The 24318-nt window shown below is 38.2% G+C and overlaps 1 protein-coding gene across 6 annotated transcripts in view; it reads right to left on the reverse strand.

The window, feature by feature from the left end:
• The window catches only part of LOC124290481 (MAP kinase-activating death domain protein-like), a 152847-nt gene that overhangs the window by 14374 nt on the left and 114155 nt on the right, over window positions 1–24318 (reverse strand). For 4 of the 6 annotated variants that reach the window (XM_046727191.1, XM_046727190.1, XM_046727189.1 and 1 more), the window contains 9 exons: window positions 21975–22414; window positions 21093–21252; window positions 16661–16781; window positions 16340–16556; window positions 15098–15205; window positions 14326–14490; window positions 11968–12040; window positions 11463–11569; window positions 7778–7850 (listed from right to left, as the gene is read on the reverse strand). In XM_046727191.1, coding sequence (XP_046583147.1) covers window positions 7778–7850; window positions 11463–11569; window positions 11968–12040; window positions 14326–14490; window positions 15098–15205; window positions 16340–16556; window positions 16661–16781; window positions 21093–21252; window positions 21975–22414 — 1464 coding nt within the window. Of the gene's footprint in view, window positions 1–7777; window positions 7851–8631; window positions 8641–11462; window positions 11570–11967; window positions 12041–14325; window positions 14491–15097; window positions 15206–16339; window positions 16557–16660; window positions 16782–21092; window positions 21253–21974; window positions 22415–24318 lie in introns of all 6 variants that reach the window. The other 2 variants (XM_046727193.1, XM_046727194.1) reach the window with 1 other exon arrangement.

The following is a 24318-nucleotide window of genomic DNA, read 5'->3' on the forward strand; positions in this document are numbered from 1 at the left end:
AGACCGCGGCAGTGTGTGAGAAGGATCTGTGACCCAAGGTCTTAGCTTGTAGGGAGGTACTGTCAGGAGATTCTGCTGTTGTGACCGCAGTTCACGGGCTGGAACATACGGAGATATGAGTTCAGATATGTAAATAGGAGTCTGACCATGAAGTGATTTATAAGTGAGACGTACAGAGTACCTTGAACTGTATTCTGGCCCTCACTGGTAACCAGTACAGTTGTTTAAGCACCGGCGTGATGCGAGTCTGTTTAGAAGAACGGTTTATTATCCGTGCGGCAGTATTTTTTACCTTCAGCAGCATATACCAGCAGTTTCCTGCTAGTCCATGCTAAATAAGCATCTGTGACAGTAGATTGACCTCTTTGTGATGTCAAGTGGAGTCAATGGGGTGGCTGGGACAGTCCTGTAATGTTCAGGAAGAGTGGGGGGGGAGGGAACAGGTCTGCAGGGCAATGATGATGTTCCCTCTTCAAACCGTGTAGTTGGAGGATGTTGACTGGATAAATCAAGAGACTTGGAAAGTGAGTGAGGTTAGTTTTACGACACTTTTAGTATTGTTCCAGCAATATCACCATGGGGGACACCAGAAATGGGGAATCCAACGCTTTAACCATAAGGCCACCCCACCAAGTCGAGACAAGGCAAGGATAAGGGAAGAGATGATGGATAAAGACATTTTGACATCTAAATCTGATAAAGACATTTTACATCCATGTCTTCATGGCTGCTTCTTTATGTTTGGCTTTCTTTAATACCCCAGCAGAGTTGAGAGAAGATGACTGCAAGAGGGAAGACAGGTAAGACAGAGTTATCAGGATGCACTATCAAAATATTGCCTGCACCATGTCATAAACAATGACACTGACAACACGTGATTGTTTATCAGATGTGATAGGGATGTTCATAACCAACTTCACGACCTCCGGGAAAGCTCACATTAACAGATGTCTGAAAGGATGTTTTGAGTGACTGTTGCTTTTTAACTGACATTTTCATTCATAAATATAATTTATATTCTGCTTGGCAAAAACAATTTGTTTAACAATACAAGTGATGTATTACACAGAGACATCTGACCTGTCATAAAATGTCACAAGATTGTGTACAATGTGTGGTGACTGTACGTAACTGATTATTGATTTAATGAGCATGAAAACAGACTTGTTTACATTTTTTGGTTCTGGTACTTGATTCATGTGATATTCACCTGAGAAGACTTGATTAATACTGGAATATAAACTCAGCAATGAAATTCCTGCAATGTACATGTGGAAAATGTTACCTGCACTGATTGCAATCTGACAATAAAAGTTACCTGTATAAGTAATAATTTGTGCAGTCTGGATTTAGCTAAATCGATCACTTGAAAAACACTACTTGCTTTAATTGTAATACATTTTCTTAGTAAAACGGTGTCGCCATCCCAGTCCCACCACACAAACCCAACTAATACTCCTGTAACAAATAGAAACCAACTGACAAAAGAAAAGGACTTCCCAAAACAGCTGAATTACAATGCAATTAGAAGTTGAAAACTCTGAAAACTGACAAGTACAATAGTATTAAAACATTACGAGAGTGCAAGAGAAATGAATCTCACAAAAATAACTTGCTGCTTTCTCTTGCACACAGAGGAAAGTGAGGTTATGCCCCACCTCATACTCATGTAGCCAATTATGTGTTTAAAGTTGCACTACAATAATCACAAATGTTTTGAATAACATTTTTGTAAGTTAAATTGTTTTGATACAGATTTTTGTGCCTGTGCCCAGCAGTTACATCAGAAATGTTTGATTATATGGTTTGATGATTACATTTCTAGGTATATCAGCACCCATTACTAGTTTAATGCTTTTCAAACTTATGAACTAGTTTGACTTTTCAAAAGAGTTATTTTTTATACATGTAACATCAGAATAATAATCTTATAATATTATAATTTACATTTAAAAAAGAAAATACATATAACTATAAAATTGACGCATAATGATTTGTTTGCTTGCACTTAAAAAAATGCTGCTGGCAAACCGGGTTGACACCTGTCATTGTATCCTGATTGCATAAATCAATGTTCATGATGTTGATCAGTGGATTGTCTGGTCCCGACCTGATTATTTATGGACCGCCACCATATATAGCTGGAATATTGCCGAGTACAGTGTTAAACAACGATCAAAGCTCAAACTATAAATACTGCATAAGGAACATTATCTGAAATCAATGTTCAGGCTCAAGTTATCTTCATAAAGTACTTCCGGTATGTATCCCACATTGGAAATTCTGATTGTCAGAATAAATCTCTTTTACACCACTACAAAGGAAAACGACTGTCTGTGGATTTCTTAGCAGGAACAATAAAATCTACAGCATTGAATCACTGTATTTTGTTTATGAATCAATGAAAGTTCACCCAATCTCAGCTGGAGAGCTATTTCTGTCACTTTCAATTATGTTTTGTTGTGTTAAATATTCCTTAATAGAAAAAGGTACCAGTTCAGAGCATGCCTGATGTGAATGCATATTTTATGAAGAAATATTGAGAGTTCATGATTTATCCTCCATAAACCTCTTTCAAGCGAAATCAAACACACACAAAAAGGCCTCAGAAGACAATTTGTTCATATAGACCCACTGTGTGGTTGAAACTTTATTTGTGCACCGTCATGTGATAACAACTGTCTAACTTGCATTGTTATGAGGACAATCATATTGTTGATGACATTAGAGAAATTAAGGAACTTAATTCACAATGAAGCCAATTTTTATAAAAAAGAACAGGCAACTACTGATATGCAAGATGAGAGCTCATGGCTGCTTTTTCTTTTCATTTCATTTTTGTTTAACAACAGCGAGAGTTGTATGGATGTACAACTTCTTTATAATGTCCATAGAAAGCTTGTCATTGCTCATCACATCAACTTCTAAATGCCGCTCAAAGAAGTTCATTGGGTTCTATTTAATTATCAAATTTGATAAATTATCAACTTAATCAAAATAATAATTACAAGTAAAAACAAATCATCTGGAATACACATATGATACAAATGTGTGTTTTAGGTAGAAATATCAAATTAATATTAAATAAAATATTGTATTGTGTATGATATTAGAGAATGAAACTAGAGAACTTTATTGAGAACTGAGGCATGTTTGATTAAACAGCATGCTTCCCCCAACAAAACAGTTGAGTGTGGTGTGCAGACAATGAGCTTTGAATGATTTCCCCAAGGTAATGACATTATTTTCAGCACTTAACACTAGGCTTTGCATGTCAACATGCGTGAACTAATCGACAGAACTAATTCTTGTTGGATAGTTACATGTCTGCATATTCTTTTCACAATATAAATAGTAAAACCATTTCTTGCATAATTTAGTAGACAAATACCCATGATAATAACAATCTTTGCCATTACACAAATGACTGGTATCAAATAGGAACAGAAATGCAATGCCATTTAGAAAGTGGTCAAATGTAACATGTTACATTTGGGATTACACTTTCTCAGTAAAGTACGGATTCTAGTACTTTTGTTGGGTTGAGTCTCATCCAGGATTCAAACCCACCCTCAGAGTCAGGCACTTAATCACCAGCACAGTGGAAGTGGAAGTGGAAGTTGCAGTGGCTGAGTGGGTTAGGCAGCTGACTTTCTGTGCTGGCGATTAGGTGCCGGACTGATTATTAGAACAAGAACTTGACACATTTGTCGCTCTTAAGCGACCAGATATGACTTGATGAGGCGAGTGTGGTTGATGGGTAATTGGTTGATGGTCAGTTGTCCTTTCTCTTGTAATCTCTATCTAAAAACGAAAATGACTTACATCATCTGTTCACACCTGTTTGTTGACTGGTGAGCTATGGTATCAACTTGCCACCCAGGTAATAGCTGCTTGTTATACAAAATACATCAGTAATGCAGAATCGCAAGACAAATCATATTGTGACCTCAGTATCGAGATATGTATCATATCGGGAGGCTTTGTGTTGCGACATCCTTACACAGCACTGTCACTCTTCAAAATAAGCAGTCCTCAGCTGTTGCTGCCAGTGACACTGAGAAATAACACCTGGCAATAGAATCTAACGAACCGAAACATTCTTGACACAATAAAGCTCCCAAAGCCAAAAAAGCCCTTAGCAATAATTTAAGAACGTCTAAAACTTGTCAACATTTCAAATATTGCAAAAAAACCATATCAGATTTCATATCAGAAGAGAGCTGTAGTACTGTAGGATTTTCAAGATGGCTAACATTTCTGTTCAAACTTCTTGAACAAACTGCAATGTCACTATGAAGAGAAACAAGCATGTGCAATGCCAGCTACATTGGTTTTCCAGGTCAGACAGACCTGTTTTAACTAGTGGTGGACCGATTAATTGAAATAATCGAAGATTGGTCACAGTGACTAAACGACCAAGGAATTGATCATGTTTTCTAATACTCTCAGTAACAATATTTTTCACAAGGTTCGTTTTGTCTGTATCTTTATATTTACATTTCATAAGCAGTACAAGCCCGTTACAAGTCTTGATTAAATTTATCTTTAAAACTCCAGGCAATTTATCGTTCCTGACATATGAGTCTATATATGATGCTAACCAATTATTTTCTATGACTGATCGGTTTAATGAACCAATCATCAATAATGACATTTGAACCAATTCCCAAGACTTGTTGTAACAGTGTGTTTGCTGACAAACAAAAACCCACAACACTGTAGCTCACCTGGATATTCAGTAACTGGTGAAGGGAAAAAAGCAAGCTTTCAGTCAGATGAGCTAAAAATAGAGCCACAAGGTGATGTGGCTCACAAGGCTGCCAGACAAGCAACCTATGACATGTTCATTTGACTTTCAGACAGGTGCAATATTACAATAGTTAAGAACTCTAAGTTCTAACTCTAGTTTTAACAGTGTTGCAATATAGGTTCAACAACTGCAATAATATTACAATAGTTTTACAAATACCTTTACCATCACAAGTCTACAATACAGATTTCCTTGTATGGTACAACACTTCTGCAAAAGCTCTAGATTCACCAGCTTGTTTGGGAAGCTAATGATTTAACGGGGCTATCACTTAGTTTCATCAGAATATAATATGTTTACTTACTGAATGGCTTTTCAACTTGGGTCTATTTTTGGAAAATGTAATCAATTAACAGTACTTATTCACTTATCTAATGTATAAAAACTATTGACAATGTAGCATGTCTTGAACGTTGATCATTGATATTAGGAATTTTTTACTATAAATTGTATATTTATATACTTATCCTATCTCATGCCTTGTACTCTCTTTAATTTGACCTGCCAAGTGGAAATGGACTGCAAACAAAATCCTAGGCCTCTCTTGTCCATTCACCTGTGCACTCCATACTGCCCCCTTATAAGGATGTCTGAGGTAACTCCTGGGAAGCATGCAGCACACTCCACTACCTGCTCACATAACCACCTCTCCCTGGTCATCCTCCTTTTTGGAGCAATGTTTTAATCTGAGTATTTATTTATTTATTTATTTATTTATTTATTTATTTTATTTTTTTGGGGGAGAGAGAGAGAGAGAGAAAAGAAAGAAGAGGGCGGGGGGATCCATCGCGTGAGATAGGGTAAGTATATAAATATACAATTTATAGTTAAAATTTCCAATTTTTAAAACTTATCCTGTCTCACGAATTGAAGAGAGAGTACAAGATGTGAGATAGGATAAGTTTAACACTAAATTTCAAGTTAACTGTGCAGAATTTTGTAAGAATTTAAGAGCATTGTCAAAGTGCAAATATATTTAAGTTATTATTCAAAATATTTCCATTTACAGAACATATATATCCACAATATGGCCTGAGGTTTAAAAGCCTGTGAGCTGGGCATAAATCAATAAATAAGAACAACAAACATGACACTGTCATAAAGTGGTGTTCATGACTGTGTCATGAAACTTCCGTAAAATGACCATGAACATGAATTCCATGAAATTTCAACAGCTTCTTGTGGCACCGCATGCCCTGATAATCAGATCATCCTTCCTTCTTGGGGCTGAAGTAGACACTTAAGAAGCATGTGGGATAATATCGCTGCCAGATCCAAAACTGTGACACACAACAACAACCTGCTTTCATCAGAAAACATTCTCAAGCTCAAGCCATGTTACCTGCTCAGATGATCAGCGAGAACAGAATGTCAAATCAGCTTCCTTGATCCCAAACCCTTTAATTTCAGTGAACTCAATGCCTGCCATGAGAAGCTGACATCTAAGGAGGCTGACTAGACTATGAACACTCTTCTACTTCAATAGTTTGTGGATGTTTCTGTGAATTATTACGTTTACCCAAATGGTAAAAATTAAATTGAACAGCTTTGTAGAACTTGAGTGAATTAAGTATGACTATGAACGATATTCACCCCTTGTCACATGACAAGCACTTACAGGCCATGCTGTATAAGAATAATGAGTGAGTGAGTGAGTGAGTATGGCTTAACGCCGCTTTTAGCAATATTCCAGCAATATCACGGCGGGGGACACCAGAAATGGGCTTCACACATTGTATCCATGTGGGGAATCGAACCCGGGTCTTCGGCCGTGACAAGCCAATGCTTTAACCACAAGGCTACCCCAACGTCCCTAAGAATAATAACTGCAGGTCAGAATAATTATAAATTGTACTTGGATCTTCAACTCTGCATTGAAAATATATATATCAAATGTCATCACATTCAGAATGCTTTCACATGAGAACTGCAATCAAATCTTCACAAATCAGGTTTCTCCTGGTGTACATATTGACAATATATGTCAAATTTCATTACCGTTAGAAAATTTGTCTGAGTAATGGCCATAAAAAGTTATCAAATCAAATAAAGTTGGTGAGAGAATAATATCTGCAATCAGAATCAAAATTCTTGAACTCAGATGCCATCATAAATGGAAACAAGCAGGCCCGGTTGTTTCTTCACTGGTCCAGCTGAGAAAATTATGTTTGAAGACACCACTGGTTTAATCAACAATTTCTGGACATGGACAACCAAATACCGAAATAAACTCCCTAAATTTTTCATGCATGTGAATTATAAATGTGATAATTACAATGGATGAACAGACAGTTAGGGAGAGCAATAATAGTGTTTTCTTAGTGATACCTACACACCAATATATGCAGGTTTTCAGTTACTTCAAAAAAGGAGATTTCAAAAGTATGGCCTTTACTATACCTTGTCCATTAATTCAGTTGTTGGATGATGTTGACATTTATGGCTCTTTAAGTTAAAACAAACATAACCATGCAAATCCCTTAGTGAAGGGCCTGATCTGTCTACATGTAGGCTTCACTGATGTCCATTACCCATGGTGGATATTCTTCACAAAAGTCACAAAGAAATAAACAGTCTTAAATTCTATGTTTCTTGCTGGATAATTGACAATAGACTGAGGACAAAACAAGGACGACACAAAGACAATGACAACACACATCACTGCAGGCTCTCATCTGCCTTGTATCTCTCAGGCAACAATAGTAGTATATTCAACACCTTTGGGACAATTGTGAAGAAAAAACACTCTCAATATGAATAAAATCTTTAATAAGTATCAAATATTGTATCAAACCAATATTCCAAATAAGACCACGATAAATGACATGAGTAACATAAAAGGGCATGCAAAACCAAATTACCAAGCATGCAAGATAGAGTAGGATATATATAAATAGAAGTTGATTATAAAACATGAAATGTAGAAATGGAAGAAAGTGTGTTGGAACTGGCTTGATCTCTTACCAAATTCTTCTAGCACAAAAATGCCTCCCTTCTGTGTGAAGCATTTCCTGATACGAGTTAGCTCAATAAAGAACTGAAATATAAATGTGGATGAGCAACTTAACATCAAATAAACAGTGGACTACTAGAGTGAGAGAGAAGACAACAAAAGGCTGTGGATGAGATGGTCTGTTGTACAGTTGGTGATGAGAAATGAAACACAAAGATAACAGAGATTACTGCCTTCCTAACACACAAGATGCATGACAGTTCACACTCATAAAACACAATCGCACATCACACAAACACAGCTTGGAGAAGGATTTCATAGTACTGATTGTTGATGCAGATAGATTCATTCTGTATCAGACTCCAATTCCCCCAAAAGTTTGATAACTAATATATAATTTATGAATAGATGTATGTAAGATAAATAAACCATGTTTCTTGTGAATGACTTAACTTGTAGCAACCACTTACAAAAGGCAGCATGATCTGCATAAAAACAACTATGCATCCTTTTCCAAATACTTCACCTTTTGTTACACACATCTGTCAATGACTACAACACAATGCAGGGATTAGCTGCAATGTTTCCACAATGAAATTTAACTGAACAAGTTACACATTGTAAATAGTTTCCATGTTGTCAGTACACACTAAGTTCAGTGGTATTAGTAAACTGTTCACATGTAATTTCATTGTGATAAACACATGTAAAGCAGACTAAATAGCAATAGATGTGGGGAAAAAAGGGTGCAATAAATGAAAACAAAAACTTAAAGTGTCGAGATGAACAAAGGAACTTGAGAGATGGCCGCTAACTGCATTGACACTAGGACAGCATATTTCTAGTGGACCACAAAGTCTTTTACCTCAATCTCCTGAAATCACCCAGAGGAAAGCAGTTGTAAGAAGAAAAGAAAATACAAGCTGTTAGAGGCGATTGAGAGCCATCACCTTGTTGGTGAGAAAGCCATAGAACTCCAACGGTACATACGCCCACATTCAATGTTTGCATGAAGCATTCAATACTCAGGTCTTGATAACTTTTCAGAGACCTAGCACAAAGATGAACGGATTGACATCTTGGGCCATACAGATGCTACAAACACTGGGTGAGCTATAGCCTGCTGGGGTACAATACAGGCATTACACTGGGGAACACGTTTTCACTAACGGATGGAGGGGCAAAGCTCTAACTTTACATTTTTTTGCTGAAGTTATACATGAGGCTGTATGACCTCTTTCAACACAAATGCACTAAACTTGAAATTCTAATTTCTTCACATTTATGAAACTCCTAGCTTTAGGTCTCTGCAAAGCATGCCTGATCAATGCCAATATATCTTCAGGATGTGGTGGGACCATCTCAAAAGTTCTGATAGAAGCACAGAGGTCATGTCAACAGCAGTACTGGGGAATTAGCAGATGTAAAATGTTGAAAAAAAGATATCAAAACATGGCTGCAAACATATGCATTCCTTCAGCACTGAGAGAGAAAACAAAGACTAAGTTGTGCACAGCAGCTATTAATAATACCCATCTATTGTTGGCTCAGGGAGATATGGGAAGTCACAATCAGATGTAAGTTTTGTTCAATTGGGTCAAATGCTGTCTCCCTGTTTTCAATGGTTTTCTCAGTGTTCAAAGAATGGAAATGGATGTGGTCAGAGGACCAAAATGGAAAATATAGTAATTCTAGATGAAGAAAAATAATGCCATAGATTGTTGGATTACTTGTTAAGACGTTCAGTATTGTTGGAATTACTTTTCTGTCTCAAAATTGACAATTTCAAATTGTATAGGAAAACAATAGGAAAAAAGCATTTGGACAAATGTTGTGTTACAGTTCTATATTTGGTGGTTTGTGTGACATACTGTTGAACATCATACAAAAGACCCATATACTTCTATCAGTTATTGAGGTCTCTGAAACAAACAATTGTCAAGTTGTTTTGGTTTGGTTTGTTTTTTTCTTTTAACAAGACACCAATCAAGGTCTTAATGACTAAACTAAAAATGACTATAACTAACAATGGAACTTTATAAGTTAAACCACTAATTCTATTTTGACAGGAGTAACTATCAAGACAATATATTACCCTCTTACATGAGTTCATTTGAAACAGACAAAACCCAATCCAGTTTTTGGATCCTGTTAATTTCCATTGTCAACACAAATGTACGTATATGGGAAGTGTCTTGTTACAATAGTGATCTGTTTCTAATATTTGGTTTCACACACACAGATACACACACACAGACACACACACATGTTTAACTGCTTTTCCATTTTCAGTCTGGTTATACAGGGGTGTTTTCCTTGTGTTCTGGTGGGTGAAGTAGGGCACATATTACGCAGACTATGATAATCTGGAGAACATTTATCTGGATGATGTGAAGTGTGCACACTTGTCTTCTCATAGGAGTACACTGGTAACTTAAAATCTATTACATAAACAATGTACACAATAAATGCAAATACAATCTATGTTTTATAACTGCAATTTTAAGTGAAACTGAACACAGCTGGTAGATTGTTTTACAGGATGTTAGTGATACTAGAGTCTACAAGCTCGTAACAGTGTCAACTACTTGAAGTGGACAAGTTATGTGCACAGCACTTTAATATGAAAAGATTTCCTTTGACAAAATAAACTGCACTTACAAATGTGATGGCTATAACTTTCAATGTTTTCTCTATAACTGTTTCATGTAATTACATCGCTCAAGCTTGCCATATTTGGATGTGAGCATGCATGCATATACCTAGTCTACTGACATGTGCAACATCAACTATTTCCAGCAATCATGCACTAACATTGCTAACTACAGCCTACATGACTCGCCATTCTAAGCTGGGGATAAGCAAGCAGAATGGAAGGTTGTGGATTGTCTCCCTTTTGAAGCAGGAAAGATCTGCCCAGTATTTTTCCAGGACTCCTCAAAATACTTTTGAAAAATCCAAACTTTTTTTCTGCAAAAATACTTTTAAGGTGACTGTCAAATAAAAGGAGATAATCCAGGTACAAAAGGCAATCCACTAGGATGTCAAGTTGACTTTGGAAGTGCTCCTAGCTGTTGTTCTCACAAGTTACAAAACCTGCTACCTGAGAACTACAACTTGAAAGCATATCCACCAACCCACTAATATATACAAGCTGCAGGCATCATTTCAAATGTGAATCCTGACAAGCACAAAAATGCACAATTCATGCACAGAAATGGATTTTTAAATGCAATTAACCAAAATTAACTTCTTCAATGAAATTGATCATAGACAAATAGATAACGGATTTGTGAAATTATAACATATCAAGGTATACACATTTTGAAGTTATCTACTCACCTCCAATCTAATAATTTTATGATAACTGATATATTTAAAAAACAGTGAGTACAAGACCTGCAGCTTGCACAATTACCAAAATCTATATGATGACTGACCATTTAGGCACTTTAATCTCTATGTTCAATCCAACTTAATCAAATTAAATTTATTTCACATCTATTTGGTGTGAAGAAAAACATGGAATCCATAGACCTATATTTGACCAAACAATTAACAAAAACAGCTAGTAAACAGTAAATGCAGTTACTTAATTACTGAGTGAAATATTCTAAGTAAATGCTGAGAGGGCATTATGCTACTGTACAGTGAAGTGTATCTATCATAGTGTTCAGATTAGCATGTGTGTCTTACTTTGCTGTTGGCAAGAAGCAGGCCTATTCCCTCCATACAGACTTGCAGGAGGCCTCCCTGACCTGACCGGAGATCCTGTACCGGAAATTCCCCACCTAGCTCAGGACCTGCAGCGTACCAGTCATCTCAGCATTAACCTTACCAGTACACAGAACTACACAACTCTTCTCTCTTTAACACAAATACTGCCGTTCAACATTGTTCAAACATATCAAAAAGAAAAAATATTTTCACTACAAATAAAAAAGGTACATATATGTGTGTGTTCAAACTTAATGAAGGATGCAAAGGTACATAGATTATACTCACACAGTAAATGCAACTATTGATCTGTACATTCAGAGTATGTTATAATTACACAAAGGTTGGATGAAGCTAGAATGTGACTATGCTGTATGGTCTGTGTAATATCCATCAGTGTGTCATTCCTGGAGTGACAACAGCTAGGAGTACATGCATGCTGTCACTCAACAAAGATAGGCCCAGGCAAGAGGACAAGATATACCTGGAAGCTTCCCAGTGTTGCGGCTCGCAGCTTTCTCCATTGATTCCTTCACACAGAAGTACAGCTCTCGGCACTAAACACAAGAAGACATTTACATGTATCATCTCCAGCAGGTTATTGTTCTGAATATTCACATCCATAATCACAGCTCTCAATGATTACAGCCACTTCATCATTACATACCACCACAGAGCTGAAGAAACGACATGCTTGTGGTCTGAGTTATTTGCTGTTCCCTACTGATTCCCAATAGACTCCTGATTCGGAACATGCAGCATTACTAACACTGCCATAATGTACATGAATTGTAAGATTACAAGGACACTATGGCAACAACAAGCAACAGGGCACTTGATGACTTCTGTCTTGAGATCCATTACCAAAGCATTACAGACATCTTTCACCAACAAGCAGATTGTGTTTCTGGCTACTCAGATTTCATATTGCAAGGTAGCATAGGAATCTCCTGATGCCAGATGACATACAGTTATTCTCCTCTCAGGTTTAAGCCAGTACCACACGCAACAAGTTCTTGCTCTTTTCCTCCTTTCTTGCTCTACAAAGTCATTGTACTCTTGCTCTGCTTCCAACAAACATTGAAGGACACCAGAATTCAACATGTTGACAGCAGCAAACTTGTTCAGGTTTCACAGGTAGAAATCTCTATCCCAAATGACGAAAGTGTTAAAAACGCATGTATTTATACACTACCTTGTCATATTGTACTGCACACAGTGTTGACGCAGTAATACTGCTTGAGAACTACATAAACATACTAACAACGAGTAGAACGTAATGAGAACCCATTGCAAACTTTTAGAACCATGTAGAAACTTACCGGTACTACACACTTCTTCAGAACAATACATTTTGTTTTGAACATATTTGAAGGAATAGCCAAAACCTAAGGATGTATTGTGGTCGAGTTAGGTCTGTCTTCAAACGGGATGGGCATTGTGGAAACTGTACAAACACATTGCAATTGATGCCCAACTGCCCTACGTCCGCACACGTCCCCAGTAACATTGAAGTACGGAAATTCTGTTCATAGTACGGCAATCTTGTTTTAAGTACGTTGTCACTCCATCACCTTTAAGAACGGGTAGAATGTTGGACATGTTCAATATTCTGGAGCAGCCTTTCGTCCCAAGTCCGACCGAGCCCGTCCATATAGACCTTAAACAGGCTGTAAACAGGAGCCACTAAGTCTGTTCACACACAGTTCAATCCCGATCCGAACATTTTTCAAGAATGTACTGAGAACGAGTTTGGTGTGATGGGAGCATAACATATTGCTCATACGATAATAAGGGAACCATACATACAGTATTTTCACTCACCTTTAGAAATACACTTGTGAGTGAGTGAGTTTAGTTTTACGCCGCACTCAGCAATATTGTAGCTAAATGGCGGCGGTCTGTAAATAATCGATGCTGGACCAGACAACCCAGTGATCAACAGCATGAGCATCGATCTGCGCAACTGGGAACCGATGACATGTGTCAACCAAGTAAGCGAGCCTACCCATCCGATCCCGTTAGACCACTCTTACAAATACACTTGTAAACTTGCACGCACGTCTTTACAGAAGAACAACAGCATGGAAAGTGAGTTACGAGGTTGAAGGTTAGAGCTACCTTCTCTTGGCTGTGAGGCCCCGAAGGGTCCTGCGAGGGTGGTTGAACAAGACAAAACAAGTTTTTTGTTTTGTACAAGTCTTATTCAAACTATAGTTACAACCGTCATAGGAATTTTTAATGGACATAAAAATGCTTATAAGTACCCCAAGGAGAACCTCTTGAGAAAAAGAATATCATAGTTAAAGCACAAGAACGCCTGCACCTTTATTTCTTTAACAGTATGTCAAATTTGCAAATAGTAAGTCCCTTTAAGAAAGGGTCCAGAAATAAAGTCATTATATGCATTTCTGGTTTATTGACCTTGATACTTAATGTCAGCAAATCACATTCCTGAGTATTTCTAGTTATAAGCCAGGGTATTGCTTTTTCAAACATCTCACACAAACACAAGAAATTTTTAGCCAAGAGATAAGAGTATGTCAAATTTGCAAATAGTAAGTCCCTTTAAGAAAGGGTCCAGAAATAAAGTCATTATATGCATTTCTGGTTTATTGACCTTGATTTTTCAAACATCTCACACAAACACAAGAAATTTTTAGCCAAGAGAGAAGAGAACCATGACCTATGTGTCCTTGTGGAAAAATGCTGAAAATCAAATTAGCACCTTTCAATCAAATTCTAAGCATCAGGGTTTTGACAAAGCAGTCACAAAGAAATTATCATGTTCTAACGAGGCTCTGTGTATGTCTATACATACTTGTGTATTTACTGTACACACCTTTTTGGTATAGAATTGGTTGAGCTGAACTTTGTCTGCTTGTTTGCGCCACAGACAGAGAACCTTCGTCTTAGGGCAGTACGTCATGTTGACAAGCTTCTCAAACCACCATCTGTCATGTATTGTGCCTGTCACACTGCGCAACAGCAGGCAGTCATCACACACCTGCAATAGTGTTAAATGTGCACAAAAATTGCAGATTTACCATACATAATTTTCATAATTGTTTCCCTGAAATGCTATAAACTAAATCAAGATACACAGAAGCGGTAGGGCAGTTCACCTAGACTTGTAATCTAAAAAATACAGATACTTTAAAGAGTTCTCACTGATGTTCAAATATTACCTGCATATATACTGAGGATAGAAAACAATCACATATGAAATAATACATACAAAAATAAACTAAATATGATCTCATGAAAAGGAGACACATTCTATACATGCCAAACTGTTTCTTCCCCTCAATATCAGAGAAGTTGGTAGCATCAATACCCCATTGAAAAAAATTAAGAGGAAGGTCAAATTATGAAAAGTTAGCTTTGAGATCCACCAATATCTACCAAGTTCAATTCCAGTTCGAACAAAACTGAGTAATGGCCATAAGTAGCTTTTTCAAACCAGCTGGCCAAATGGAAAATCTGAAAGAAGCATGGTCCAATTGCAATGGTATAATTTATGTTATGATTTGTCAAATTCAAATCACAAATAAACATGGAAACGTTTTTTGACAATAAGTTGATATTGAGGATATTGAGCAATCTTGACCTACCTCCATGAATAACATATCACCACCGTTGTCAGTACCCCAGTGAACAGTGAAAGACTGTTTCTGCATCTGACGACTTCCAAGAGGACGCAGGTCAATATCATTACCATGCTGAAATAGAGGAAAGAGGAACAGATACAAAATGACATTTTGCAATGAGGTTGTAACATGCAAAGTAAGATCAGTGTCCATAATACCTTCAGTATGTTAATACCATAAATTACACCTCATATTGTACAAATGACCCAAATATTAGGTTGCATACATCAGTTCCTTTCAAAATGTGTTAACCATGTCATAATTATTATGCAAGTAAGTTGCAATTCTGTGGCCATTTAAACAAGGCTGTTAATTGTGCTGTTTTTAATTTTCTTGTGTAGAATGGAAGCAATTTTCATGAAATAGACATGCACAAAAATACAGCAGAGGGTGGTATGCATAAAAACATCCAATGACTCTTGTTCTTTTATTCCCACAGCAAGCATGGGAAACATACTTTATGAATAACATTCATTGTGACTTTGACCTTTTATGCAGGTTCCTGACACTTTCACCTTGTTGCCAAGTCCCAAGGATAACCTGTACCAGGTTTCATTTCTGAAGCTATGATGTGGATGACCGTGACCTAATATGTCAGCCAAACTGATGGGATGTGGAAGAGACTAATAACTAAATATGCTCTATACTGTATATTCAGCAAGTATAACAACAGTCATCAGAAGATGACAAATCCCCCCCAGTCCCCACTTATTTGAAAGAACAAATCATCTGACAGTTACTTGATGTTTTTTAGACTAAGTCCAAATCGTTTCCATGGAAATCATGAAAAATATAAATGCCAAAAATCCACAAATAGCAAAAGGCACCACTTCAAGATCTGTTTGATATATCTGCCAAGTCTTGTAAAAAGATATTGAAAGGTTTTCGAGTTGTGTTCCAGAAACGAAACCCACCCCTCCCTTTTGAGACACGTATCCATGGAAATCAAGAAAAATAAAAATGAGAAAAACTGTAAATAGCAAAAGGCACCACTTCAGGTTCTGTTTTATATATCTACCAAGTTTGCTTGAAAGATATTGAACGCGTACGGTTTTTGAGTTGTGCTCCGAAAACAAAATGATTACAGACGGACAGAAGGGCGACGTGTTGACTATATGACCCCGCATTACATGCCGGGGGGATAATATAAAAAGACACCCTTTAAGAGGCTGCTAAAAATATTTTTTAGAAATATCAGAATCATACCAGGTTGTTGATTTGATCCAGAAGATTGTTGACATCCTGACTGTACATGAGTCCTATGTGAGATTTACCCAGCAGACGTCGTACCTTCTTCTTCACCTCAGACTTGTGAACATTCATCATCACCATAAATCCCACTAAGTTGTACAACATATGAGCCAACAGACGGTCCTCATCATGTTCTAGACGCTTCCGCTCCATGTCACCAAGAGATCGATACCTGGCAAACAGTGGTCCAATTGAATGTTTACAGTATAAAATAGAGCAGTTCTGCATGCTTGATTATTCAAGTCCTATCAAAAAGTCCAATGGTTTTTCACTTACCGCTCAATCATCTCTGAGGGACGCTGGTCCATGCCAATAATGTCTCTCTCCTGAGCAACAGCATCTAGAAACAAGTCCTCCCAAAACTGCATCTGGTCAAACAATCGACTCCTACTTTTACCTGCAAGACAACGCACATAATTTCTGGTCATGGCAAAACCCAGATTGCATGAAATTATGTTATCCTTTGTAGTACCATTCAAAATTGATAAGATTAAAACAATTGCAATTCTGGAAAGAAATTTCAAATGTGACAGAATTACGAATTTAACATGTAAATTTTCAAGTAAAACTGATATTTTTATACTTATCCTGACTCATGATCTTTTGCTTATCTCCTTTTCCCTTGCGAATGGCAGTGGAACACTTGAATCCCTTGAAGTTCCCAAAGCGAACGTAAAAATACACTCACCCACGAGTTACCTCCCTTTTGCCCTTTCCAGCGCAAACAGTCATGTGACCAGCCTTACTTGTCACTTTCTCCTGATTTTTCTGCCCATGCACTTGGATCTGCTGTGAAATCCGAAGTGTTTCCAGCGGGGAGGTTGGGAGGGCTTCTCGTCATGAGTCAGGATAAGTATAAAAATATCAATTTTACTTTAAAAATTACATATTTTTTCTTATCCTGACTCATGATCTTTTGCTTATAGAATCCGACGGATTGGTGGTGGGTCAAGGCACTTCGTGGATTCATCAGCTGTCCTTAGATACGTCCTGTATACCCCCCATGGGAACTGCGAAACGACATTTCTGTGATCCTATTCTTCCAACTTCCGTTATAACTCGGGGGGACCACTTTCTTGTCTTACTTCAGTCTTAGACAAGGTGAATCATGTTGATTCATGTGGCTTAAGATATACTAGTATCTTCTTTTTACTAGATATCTATAACAACCCATAGAATATGATAAGATCTTTATCATAAATGAGTTGCGACCCCTTCACGTACAGGTAAGATCTTTACCTGTACAGGATCTTTAATCACACATGCTAGCCTGTGCTAGACTGTGCACATGGACTTTCAAACTAATACTTTTCCTTAGTAAAAGTAATCAACAAGTCAACGTGAGATTTTCCAACTCAATGCCTTTGAGGAACCGTTAGTTGCTGTGCTGCAAAGAGAGGCCCAAATTGGTGAATGCCTGAGACGTCTTCAGTGGCTATGTCTGGAAGGTAGTTGGCAAACACCGTATCCGACTTCCAAAAGCAGCCCTCGATAATTGCTGATATAGAGCAATTTCCATGCAGAGCCAATGTTGACGCCAGTGCTCCGACTTTGTGTTGGTTGGAAGCTCTAGGAGGTTCTAGTCCTGCTGCTTTAAAGGCTCTCAATATGACAGCTCTCATCCAGACCAGGTAGTTGGTTCTTGGCAATGAAGTCCCATCTAAGTCCTAGATGAACTGTAGCATGTTTCCCCGTGTCGAATCTGGTTCGACCAAAGTCCAGTGCATGTATCTCTGATATCCGAGCTGCCGTGGCTAGAGCAAGCAGGAACAGTGTCTTCTGTGTCAGCAGCTCGAAGGTAGTCTGGTCTAGAGGTTCATAGGCATCACTTGTAAGATGACGCAGAATTACATTCAGATCCCAGGCTGGAGCTCTGAACTTCTTTTGCTGGTCTTCCAGTTTAAAAGATCTAAGCAGAGCAAGTAATTCTGGTACTTTCGTCAACTTGATGCCTATTTTCATGGTAATCACTGTACTGATGGCAGCAAGGTATGTAGATAATGTCGAACCTTTCAGATGTCTAGTCTGTCTCAGATGACACAGGTATTCCGCCACTTGAGGATGAGTAGCTTTCATAGCAATAAAGCCATTCCGCCTTGCATAAGTCTCAAACTTCAGCCACTTGTCATCATACAGGTTACGAGTAGATCTGCGTAACGCTAGCGTTACTGCCTTGGCTGCCCTGGCGGAGTATCCTCTTTTCTTCAAACATGTTTTGATTTGACACGGTCTACACGTGTAGCTGGAACAGTGTTGGGTTCCCGTGGACTTGCTTGGTGTGCGGATGTATGAGTAGGTTCGGCCAATCTGGTAACTTGATTGTTAGACTTCCGAGATCTTCTATTAGGTCTAGGAACCATACTCTTGCTGGCCAGTAGGGCACGACCAAAGTCAGTTGTAGCGCCTGCGTCTGTTTGATCTTCACCAGTACTTTCGGTAGTAATATCAGTGGTGGAAACGCATAAGCGTTTAGTCCTTCCCATGATATGTTCAGTGCATCTGTTGCCCAGGCTTGAGGATCTGGAACTGGTGAGGCAAACATTTGTAGTTGTTTGTTGAACCTCGTGGCAAACATGAGGATCCTATTTCCCTTATGATGAGCCAAAATGCTTCTGGATGGAGCATCCATTCCGTAGGTGACGGGTGCAGTGGTTGGGAGAGAGCGTCTGCAAGAACGTTCTTGGCTCCGGGTATGTGACATGCCTTAATCCAGATGTTTGCCTCCTCCGTGATGTCAAACAAATGGAATGTGAGCTGTATTAGGCTTGGTGATCTTGTAGATACCTGCTGATTTATGGAGAGTGCCACTGTAGAGTTGTCCGTGTGGACCATCAGCATTCTGTTGATCAGCGAGCTCGACCATAGTTGTAAGGTGTTGATCACAGCTTTCATCTCCAGCAGATTGATGTGAAGATGCTGCTCTGTTTTGGACCACTTTGTTGATGCAACTTGATTGTTGAGATGTGCACTCCAACCTTGTATCGATGCGTCTACAGAGAGATGTGTGTTGAAGGCCGGCTCTTGTAAATAGGTCCCTCCGCAGACGTTCGACCTGTGGGTCCACCAAAGTAGGTACCTCTTAAGATTGTCTGGCATCAAGATAGGGTCAATGCTGTCCAGATGTTTTGTCAGGAACCGTTGCAGCGGCCTTAGTTGTAACCTTCCTGTGAGAGTCAAGTCCTGCGCCGAGGTTAGTAGACCGAGTAGACATTGCCATGTTCGTAGTGTTAACGGAGAGATGACTGCTTGTGGAATCATTGATTGTATCTTGGCCCAATGATCTTCTGGGACCACAATTCGATTCTGTGTTGTGATAATTCTTATTCCCAGTAATTGAAGATCTTGTTTAATTCTAACTCCAACTTCATCAGGTTCACTAGCCATCCTAGTTGTGTGAGCAACTTAATTGTTAAGTTCAGCTGCTGTCTGAGTTGATTGGCACTTTGAAGAACCTGTATGCCGTTGTCCAGATAACCAGCACTGTGTAGACCTCGATGCTGCAGAAAGGTCGCCTTGAGGTTCTCCAGTACTTGAAATATCGGCTTCATAGGTGATATCATATTGGAGTCGAAGTCATCAGTGTATATGCAGTATGTCTCTGTTGGGTTGGAGTGAGTGAGTGGAAGACAATATCCACAGGCCATCTGCTACCCAGTATAAGACCTCAGCATCCGTACAGATGAAGGGATTCCTTTCATCAAGTAGGTTGTCGTCAGAAACTGAACCTATTACAGGTGTAAGGTTCGTGCAGGTTGTAGAGTTGTGCAGGCTGTAAACTGTAGAGATCGCACATGTTGTAGATCTTTTTGTTGAGTTTTAAACTCTGACAAAACCATCCGTTTTCATCATTGCTTCATTTTATTCAGCCTTATAATAGAGTCAACGTCAACATTTTGCCTGTTGATGTAAGGGTTTGTTAACCCTAGGGTTCGCGAACCCTGTAGATGTCTGCGTTGCTAGTATCTGCCTGTAGATCTGAGAGTTCTCAAATCTTGTAGATGTCTGCAGCTTTCTCAAAGCTGTGCGTAGGTTAGAAGGTACCTTGGATATAGGTTCCATCGGAGGAATAGTCACAGAGTCAAGCGGTCATTACGCATCTTATAAGTGTAGACTTCTTCCATATCCTTAGAAGGAGACTCCAAGTTCAAGCCATTGGCTATCCAAGTTGTAACCTCTGAGTCCGGGAAGACGAAGTCTAGTTGTTCATCAATTATCTCCTGATCGGTAGAGCTATGCCTCCGCGAATCATCCATCTGCAATCGTCTATAGATATAAGACAAATATTGATTAAATTGTAGATTTGATAAATCAACACAATAAGTACAGCGCGATGAAATTATGACACAAATACAAATACTTTTTAGAATTTTTTTACGTATAATACATAGTAGTTATTGCCAAATCTATACACAGCGTAATTTTGAAGAATAGGATCTAAATAAAAAGGATATAAACCGTATACGGGACTCCAGTGCTCGCCCATCCATCCACTTGGGCGAAAAGGGAGAGAGTGACAAGTAAGGCTGGTCACATGACTGTTTGACCGGGAAAGGGCAAAAGGGAGGTAACTCGTGGGTGAGTGCATTTTTACGTCCGCTTTGGGAACTTCAAGGGATTCAAGTGTTCCACTACCATTCGCAAGGGAAAAGGAGATAAGCAAAAGATCATGAGTCAGGATAAGAAATATTTAAAAATAACAAGTACCAACCAAGCAAGCCTTCAAACAGGTATGTCTTGTAGAACTCTGGGTTCTGTGGACAGCTAGTGTTGATCATCTTGCCTTCATTGTAACGAAATCCTGTACTGAGATTGCTCTTGGAGCTCCACACACTTGGAGAACGGTTTCTCTTGTTGTGACGTGCAGACTGCTGTAATTGTTAAGTGAGTGAGTTGGGTTTCAAGACTCTTTGAGTTATGTTTCATTTACATCATTGCGTGTCATATTTTTGTTGTGTGAAAGCTGGAAGAAACAAAGGTTCATGACTTTTTTACCACTCATCAAAATGGTTCTAGCAGGCCTTGAGGGCCCAAACTCAGAAAATGGTGAATGCTGCCAAACCAACAAAGGTGGCATGCGTTTACTATTGGTGCACAAATACACAATATGATCAGCAAAAGTGTACAATTTGTTTCTTTGAATTATACTAAGCAATATTTCAGCTACATGACAACAGTCTGTGCTGAGACAGCTGCATAGTATGCTGTGGACCTGAAAAAAATGGCTGCTTTATGTCCTGATCAACAGGTAAATTGATAGGAGAGTGCCTATGTAATAACTTATGTCAGACAATTAGTATGCAATATTACACTGAGGCAACTACCAATAATATAAAAACAAAAAATGATAAATATATAGTGTAAGCCCTTCATTACTCATGCAAAGCCCCATAATTATATTGCTTCAATGGCATAAGTTATATAAATCCTAGGCTGATCATCGACATGTTCTATCCCATATCACATTTGGTACCACAGTGATGACCTTATCAATATTTCAGGAACGATATTTTTAATGACATTTTCTTTAACTTTCATAATTTCAAATATTTAAGTCTACTACACAAACGCTTTAGCATATTTATGTCCTTACCCCAGTTGAGCCTTCCATCTCACTGTCTGACATGGCTCCTCTAATGGAGTGGTGATTGATTCGACTTCTTTTCCGGTTCTCATCATTGTTGTCTGAGCTGGTGCTGACAAGAGTGCTTGCCTCTGATATCTCAGAGTCCATACTGTTAAACTTATCTAGCCTGCTGGTCTTAATCAACTCTTTGTTCTTGACAAGCTCATGCATCATGTCCTCCCCATCTCTGGAAGAACTTGTGTCAGTCACAATGATATCGCATGTTTGAGCTGGTGTTTTGCCAATATTCCTGTTCATGTCTGTCATCTGTGGGCTGAGCCCTGTTTGTCTGGAAACACCACCATTACTTCCTCCAATTCCAGAGTTTTCTGAGTGACCACTGCTGTCTGACATCACAGGGATCTCTATGTTCTCAAACTCATCACCATTTACAATCACAGGGGAACCTAAACAAACATGGTATGTTTATAAAGGCAAGTTAACACTCCACATCAAATACATAAAAGTCAAGGCAAAAAAGAGTTACTGCATAGACGTACAAATCAAGCTAGAAAAATTTAATCGATTGCTTTTCAGGCACTGCCACATGCACAAGAGATCTGTATATAATATGGCTTTGGTCATTAATTACTGGCATAATCATCAAACAAATATGACATGTCTGTGTTGAATCACAGACCAGCCTTTTTGGGTGTGCTGTTTAAACTCATTAATTCAATCTCCTCTACTTAATCATGTTAATGAAAATTCCATGCAAGCTCAATATCAGCAGTCATTTTGTAAATTTGACTGGAAACAGTTCAATGTGAAATGTGTCAATATTTCATGCAAAAAACTGAAGCAGTCAAACTCCCACCTAAATGCCTCAAAACATTCCTATCAAATTCATGCATCATAAATTACTTTGAACCAATCAGGTCATCCAAAGTGCTGTTCAGCTATGTCCTGAGCTTAAAGAGTTCTCTAATACAAGCTCCTTTAGTTTAATAGAGTTACTCTAATACAGGCACTTTTAATTGAATGATATCACTTTCATGACTGTAGTTTCCTTGATGACAGTGTCATAGACACATCTGATTTATTGACCTTGTTTACTCAATTATAATCATGTGTCTTACAAATACAGCAGATATTTTTAGAAGAACAGAAAAGCAAACCTTACTCAAGAATGTGAATTCGAGAAAGGTCAACCAAAACCTTGCTCAAAACCTCACCACTTTGTCACAGCCAAAGAATAACATGTGCTAACTTTCATCCCACTACAAAAGAACACATCTTGGGTTTCTTCTTCAATAGCAATTGCCAGTATTTCATGAACCTCCCAAAGGGCTATCTAGCACATAAACTGATATCCAATTCAATGGAACAACATAATACAGCACATGATATTCATTGGAAGTTTGTGACCTGTCCTCTACCATTATTATTTATTCAAAATAAAATACCAACTATATGCATAAAACTTGAAAAATATCTGCCAATATTGGCATCTAAGTAAAAACTGGAAATTAATTTATTTGATGTTAGTTACATGATCTGTTTTGAAAATGATTCAACATTAACTTTTCAATTTGTAATCAGAAGTGCAAGTGCGGAGTTACTAATCAAATGATCAATGAATTGATTTTTCATTCTTAATGTGATTATATTTCTGCTGGAAGCTGTACTGCAGTAGTCAATAAATAATGTCATGCAAAAACAGTAAAAGCCAGACTGCAACTTACTACACACCAATAGAACATTCCATGTGAACTCAGCTATAAACAAATAGAAACCTACCAGGTACTTCCTACTCTCTCAAACAAATAGAAACCTACCAGGTACTTCCTACTCTCTCAAACAAATAGAAACCTACCGGGTACTTCCTACTCTCTCAAACAAATAGAAACCTACCAGGTACTTCCTACTCTCTCAAACAAATAGAAACCTACCAGGTACTTCCTACTCTCTCAAACAAATAGAAACCTACCGGGTACTTCCTACTCTCTCAAACAAATAGAAACCTACCGGGTACTTCCTACTCTCTCAAACAAATAGAAACCTACCGGGTACTTCCTACTCTCTCATAACCCTGTTCGATATCTCACTACACTAGCCTTTCTACAGTGATACTCGTAATAATAAAAGTAAAATCGTATCCTTATAGTGCAGAGATGATCTTTTTTTCCCTTCATTGTTTCATTACATATGCACTCTTATTTTGGTCAGTTGATGTGACTCAATTTGAACCCAGTAACCAGCCTGGAAGAGTTGTTGCAGGAGCCCATTCAATCATAGAGTGTTTGGTTATCAATTGATTACACTAGAGTATATGTGAATAATGCGAAACAATATAGAATGATATTTTAAA

This window comes from Haliotis rubra, unplaced genomic scaffold (assembly GCF_003918875.1).
Source record: "Haliotis rubra isolate DU_JTF1 unplaced genomic scaffold, ASM391887v1 Scf467, whole genome shotgun sequence".
NCBI classification, from domain to species: Eukaryota; Metazoa; Mollusca; class Gastropoda; order Lepetellida; family Haliotidae; genus Haliotis; species Haliotis rubra.